At 52.1% G+C, this 5,690-nt stretch overlaps 1 protein-coding gene across 1 annotated transcript; it reads right to left on the bottom strand.

Moving 5' to 3' along the window:
- Nucleotides 1-1,215: 1,215 nt before the first annotated feature.
- LOC138843033 (amyloid beta A4 precursor protein-binding family B member 1-interacting protein-like) lies at nucleotides 1,216-3,211 on the bottom strand. The gene is made up of 3 exons (XM_070065901.1): nucleotides 2,842-3,211; nucleotides 2,300-2,370; nucleotides 1,216-2,117 (listed from the first exon to the last, which is right to left on the bottom strand). The coding sequence occupies exons 1-3, from the start codon at nucleotides 3,068-3,070 to the stop codon at nucleotides 1,863-1,865; spliced, it is 555 nt and encodes a 184-aa protein (XP_069922002.1). The 5' UTR covers nucleotides 3,071-3,211; the 3' UTR covers nucleotides 1,216-1,862.
- Between the last annotated feature and the right edge of the window lie 2,479 nt (nucleotides 3,212-5,690).

Below are 5,690 nucleotides of genomic sequence, written 5' to 3' on the forward strand. Positions count from 1 at the left end.
TTCCCTACCTACATTTGAGCCCTAGCAGAGGCCTGTGCTCAGTTAAGCTGGGATTCTCTGCATCTGACAGTCAAGGCAATTTCTGAAGGTGTGTTTTGCAAGTGACCTCACTTTTCTGTAGGATACAAGATGAGTTGGTGACTTCAGGTGTTCAGCTTTTGTCTTGTGGCATGGCTGGGAGTGACTGTTGATATGCTTTGTACTTGTGGGTTAAAAGATATAAATCAATTAATCCTTTTTTGGAAAATGGGACTCTAACTTAGCTTGTTTCCCCTGCAAATAGTCTCTTGGCTTCCCCTTTCCTGATCTGAATGGAAGAGCAACAAGGAGGACATCTCCGCATGTTGACAATCAGATCACCCGGGAATCAGTGACATCCTAGAGTTACGGTTGTCCTTGGTTATTGTGGGGCGATGAGTTTTCTTCCTCTGTTCTTCGTGGCCTGTGAGCTTCGATGCCAGATGTGTGCTTTCTGGCTGAGCTGTGAGTGTAGATTTCCCTAAGGGACCAGGTGTGAATGTGTAGAGTGTAGACTGCTGGTGTGTGTGAGGGGAGATCCAGCCAATTGCAGCTCAGAGAGGAGGTGAGAAGTGGTGGCTGCCATAGCCAGGATGACCCTTCCTGTCTCCTCCCTTCCTGGGTTCATTGATCCTGGGCCCCATCCCTTAAGTTCAGCCATAGCTTTTTTTTCCTTCGTTTAGAGATTTATTCATATATTGAAAAGTCTGAGTTACAGAGAGAGAGAAGGAGAGGCAGGGAAAGAGAGTTCTTCCATCCACTGGTTCACTCTCCAGTTGGCTCCTAAGGCTAGAGCTCTACTGATCCAATGCCAGAAGCCAGAGGCTTCTTCCAGGTGTCCCATGTGTGTAGAGGGGCCCAAGGACTTGGGCCATCTTCTACTGTTTTCCCAGGCCATAGCAGAGAGGTGGATCAGAAGTAGAGCTCCCAGGATTTGAACCAGTACCCATATGGGATGCCAGCACTGCAGGCCGCAGCTTCACCCACTATGCCGGCACAGGTGCCGGCCCATCAGCCACAGCTTTTTCTGCTCAGGAGGAGTCATTATGGCCTTTGGCTCCTTCTACTCCCTAGCCCCCAACCCTCCAGCCCCTGTTTCTTGCACCACAGGAACATTTTCCCCTAGGATCTGACCTCCTGTCAGCACTCACACAAGCCAGCATTTCTCACACTGGATCTACAGAGCATAGACACAAAAAACAGAACGAGTATGGTGTTTAATATTAAATAAGAATCTTGTGTGGTGAGGAGCCAGCTGGAGGCCATGAAAGGAGCTGCCTGGGAGCAGAGTTGTGCCATGTCCTGGAGGGGAGGGAGGAAGGGTCACGTGGTAGGGTCTATATCCATAGGTGCTGGGAAACTGGGTATGAAGATGCAAGGAAAGATGGGAAGGCCAGGCATAAAACTGCCCCTGGGACCAGCAGGAGGAAAACAGAGGGCAGGAGACGTGGTTGACCTTTCCATGGACTATGCTGGAAACTAGGGGGTGAAGGGTCCATGGCCTCCTCTGGAGGGGGAGTATAGGTTGGTGTTGTGTCCATGGGCTCCTCTGGAGGAGGAGCCTATGGGATTGTGGTATCCATTGGTTCCTCCCTTGGTGGAGCGTAGGAGGGTGTGGTGTCCAGGCACTACTCTGGAGGAGGAGCCTATGGCATTGTGGTGTCCATTGGCTCCTCCTTTGGTGGAGCTTGGGAGGTTGTGGTGTCCAGGGACTCCTCCCATGGGGGAGCACAGGAGGGTGTGGGTCAATAGGCTCCTCCCATGGTGGAATGTTGGGAGTGTGATATCCCTGGGCTCTTCCCGTGGTGGAACATGGGGAGGTGTGGATCCGCCCAAGATGTTTCTTATGGGGGCGTGGTGTCCATCAGTTCTGGTGGCTCATATGGCGGTGTGGTGTCCATCAGTTCTGGTGGCTCATATGGCGGTGTGGTGTCCATCAGTTCTGGTGGCTCATATGGCGGTGTGGTGTCCATCAGTTCTGGTGGCTCATATGGCGGTGTGGTGTCCATCAGTTCTGGTGGCTCATATGGGGGTGTGGTGTCCATGGGCTCCTCCTCCCGAGGTGGAGTGTATGGAGGAGTAGTGTCCATGGCTTCTTCCTGTAGGGGAGCAGAGAGGGATGAGTTGTTTATAGCTCTCTCCTTTCAGGGAACATATGGGGGTGATGTGTCCCTTGATACCCCCCATTGGGGAGTATAGGGGGAGAGATGTCCATGGCTTCCTCCTGTGGAGGAGTATCAGGGGGTAAAGTGTCCATATCCTGGATAATTGGATGATGTACTTTGCAGGTTTGCTTCCTCCGCCTTCCATTGCCGGTTCGTCTGGTAGGATCAGGCGTGCTCAGTACAGGTCCTAGAAAGGAAAAGGCAGGAAGGATGTGAACTGCTGTGCACCTGGGTGACCTCAGCATCACCTCCCAAAGTGCTTTTGCTTTCTGTTACAAATGTATTATGTGTAAAGGTTGAGTTGGGGAGTGAGAAAACCAAAAGAGAGCTTCCATCTTCTGATTTGACCCTGAAATGGCCACCACAACTGGCAAGGTAGCTGGCCAGACAGGGGCCTGGCACTTCACCAGTGCCTTCCAAAATGGCCACGTACTTGAGCCATGTTCTACTGCCTTCCCAGGTACATTAGCAGGCAGCTGGGTTGGAAGTGCAGCAGCTGGGACTCAACCCAGCACTCCTTTGGGATGCTGGTGTTGCAGGCAGTGGCTGAGCCCACTGCACCACAGCACTGCACACACACGTGCTCCCCTACAAGGCTTTCAGATTTCCATGATGATCAGGTTACCTAGCCTAGGGGGTGGTGGCATCCTGGCCTTACCGATGTTCACTCTGTTGGAGCACACGCGTTGTCGAGTCTGAAGCCCGCAGAGAGTGGTCAGCAGTGCCACGATGGCCCTGAGTTTTCTTATCATCAGACTGGATTGTCTGACTTTTGGTCTGTAAGACCTATGGTATTTTGCCCGTGGACCAACTGGTCCAGGGCCAGAGGCGGGAGTGTGACCCCGACCTGGGCCTGGGGGCCCCTTAGGTCGGTGGTCAGCCCCCATTGCTGGGGCAGGTGAGGGGGGCAAAATTTGCTCCCCAAAGTTTTTGAAAAGAAGCTGGTGAGTCTCTATGCTATGAAGACTTCCCAAAGCACTTTTGGCTGCTATCGCTCCGAAGGGCTAAAGCCAAAATGCCACATCTGCAGAACCTTAGTGGTCACAGAATGGGCACGTGTCACAGAACCTGCTGCTAGGGGTGCGCATCATAGAGAGCAGGGCCTGGAGATGGGTGTGTCCAGGACCCAGGCTAGGGGTGGAGTTTGCCAAGATGGCCTTAGGAGTGGCACATTGTGCAGATGACATGGGAGGAAGTGGCCCCAGCAAAGGCTGCCGATCCCCTCTGGACTCTTGTGTCCCTCCAGGCTCTTACTGAGGGCAGAGGGTGTCTGTATTGAGCATCGTGAGGTGTTGGTAGTGCAGTGGCCCCCTCAGTGCTTTTCCAGGGCCTAGAGCCCTCAGGGCACTGGGCAGGACCCATTGCCCGATCCCTGACCCTCAGGTGGGTGAGTGCTAGGAGCGGTCTCTTGGCAAGCAGGTCCTGTAGGCTATGGCCGCATTGGTGTCACCCAGTGTGGGTCCTCCTTCCCTTGTCCTGGAAACACTGAGGAGAGAGCCCTCAGGGCAGAAATGCATGTGCCCCTCAGAGCCTGAGGTGCTGGCAGCATAGTTTTGGGCCAGGTAGGCTGGGAGAGACATGCTGACCATATAACTGAGATTCCATTCCTGCGAGTTCTCTGGGGAAACGCCAAGTTGGATTTCCACAAAGACCTGTTTATCAATCTGTTGCTGCTCCATTCCCAGATCTAGATCCTGAGGTGACCCAACTTCATCCTCTTATTTAAAAAAAAATTTTTTTTAATTTATTTGAATGACAGAATTAGAGAATGATCCTCCATCTGCCAGTTCTCCCCCCATGTTGCCACCACAGTCAGGGCAGGTCAGGAGAAAGCCAGGAGCTTCCTCCATGTCTCTCACATGTACAGGGGCGCAGGGACTTGGGCCATCCTCTGATGCTTTCTCAGGCACATTAGCAGGGAGCTGCAAGTGCCTCAGGGTGTGGGATCGCACATTGCACCATGATGCCGGCCCACATCCAGCTTTTCTAGAGCGTGTCTTCGTGTTTCAGTTGTTCTGGGCATAGCACTGTGGGTCCTGTTGCTTTTCCCATCTGATTAGAGTCCCTTTTCTTCCTGTTCGGCAGAGTAATGAAACCTTAGGTTTGGGGAGCAATCCGGACTAGACTGAGTTACTGGAATTAAGACTTATTCTATGCATCTGCTCTCCCACAATATGGCGCTGGGAGAGAAGTAAACAGCTTCCGCACAGCTGCCTCCAGTTCAACCAATAAACTGTAGGACTTGCTCCTGATTGGAGAACAGCGTACTCGGCGTGTGGGCAGCCGAGTTGGGATTGGCAGAGGAGGACTATAAAGGAGGAGAGAGATGGCATGCACCAGGAACATCTAAGAGGAACATCTAAGGGGAACACCTGTGCAGCCCCCGAGAAGAGCCGGCCGGCGGTGTGCCGCTCCCCTGCGGAAGTGGGGAATGTGGCCAGGGGGAACTGCCCTTCCACGGAGGTGGAAGGGATAGTAGCCAACCCGGGAAGAACCAGCAGCAAACCCGGGGAGGGCCAAGCAGACGAAAGAACAGCGCAGGGTCCTGTGTCGTTCCTCCATGAAGAGGGGGAGCAACATAATGGTGCCGTGACTCGGATATGAAGCCTAGGCAGGGTCCTGTGTTGCTCCTCCACGAAGAGGGGGAGCGACACTTAGGGCCGCACGATTCTTTGACCTTCTGCTCTGTTGTGACTGTTCCCCTTGGTGTGACCTTTGTACAAACAGAGCCTCACCCTCTGAGTCTGTGCTTTCTGTTTTGGGTTCTGCAGATGTCGTTTAGAGAATTTAAGGGCGAAAACACAGCCAGCAGTGATTTAAATCCTTAACGTTTCTCCTGCTCTTCATTACTCCTGATGTACCAGACTTCCTGTGGGCAGGATTTCACTTTAGCCTGAAGAATTCCATTCACTTGGTGCTATTTTGATGGCAAGTGGTCTTCTGATGACTGCTCTTAGTATTCCTTCTTCTCCACCACCCTTCCTTTTTCTGCATAGGGGGCTGAGATCCTTCAGGGTGTCTTGGTTCCCTCAAGAATCCTGGGAGATCTTTTCTTTCTGCACTTGGAGGACAGGGTTCTAGTATCCTGTGGACTTTGTGTTTTCTGATGAGAAGTCAAACCCTCTCATGTGGGTATTCCCTTGTTGGGAGTGTGCCATTGGCTCTGATTTCAAGATTCTCCCCCCCCCCCTTTTTTTTGTGGATTGTTCACATGTCCCTGTAATGCTTCTGAGCTACTTGGATTGTATTCCTAAAAGGATGATCTTCCTGGCCATTGGATTCTTTATAGATTTTGTTGTTCACTGCTCCCCCATTTCTCCCCCCCCATTTCAGGCTCCCAAACATTAGGACTCTTGCTCTGGTTCACACATCTCTGAGGCTCCATTCATTTAGCTTCCAGCTTCTTCCCTTCTCTTTGTTCTTCAACTTGTACCTTTCTGTTGATTGGCATGTAATCTGATCCTTCCTCTTTTTCTACACTCTGGCCCTGATTCAATCCATTGCATT

The sequence above is a fragment of the Oryctolagus cuniculus genome, chromosome 21, assembly GCF_964237555.1.
Source record: "Oryctolagus cuniculus chromosome 21, mOryCun1.1, whole genome shotgun sequence".
Taxonomy (NCBI): domain Eukaryota; kingdom Metazoa; phylum Chordata; class Mammalia; order Lagomorpha; family Leporidae; genus Oryctolagus; species Oryctolagus cuniculus.

Excerpts from the sequence above, each read along its gene's own strand:
- LOC138843033 (XM_070065901.1), bottom strand. The coding sequence starts at position 3,070 with ATGGGGGCTGACCACCGACCTAAGGGGCCCCCAGGCCCAGGTCGGGGT. Across the intron at positions 2,371-2,841 it reads CTCCAACAGAGTGAACATCG|GACCTGTACTGAGCACGCCT; the intron begins GTAAGGCCAGGA and ends TTTCCTTTCTAG. Across the intron at positions 2,118-2,299 it reads GGAGGAAGCAAACCTGCAAA|GAAGAAGCCATGGACACTAC; the intron begins GTACATCATCCA and ends GCTCCCCTACAG.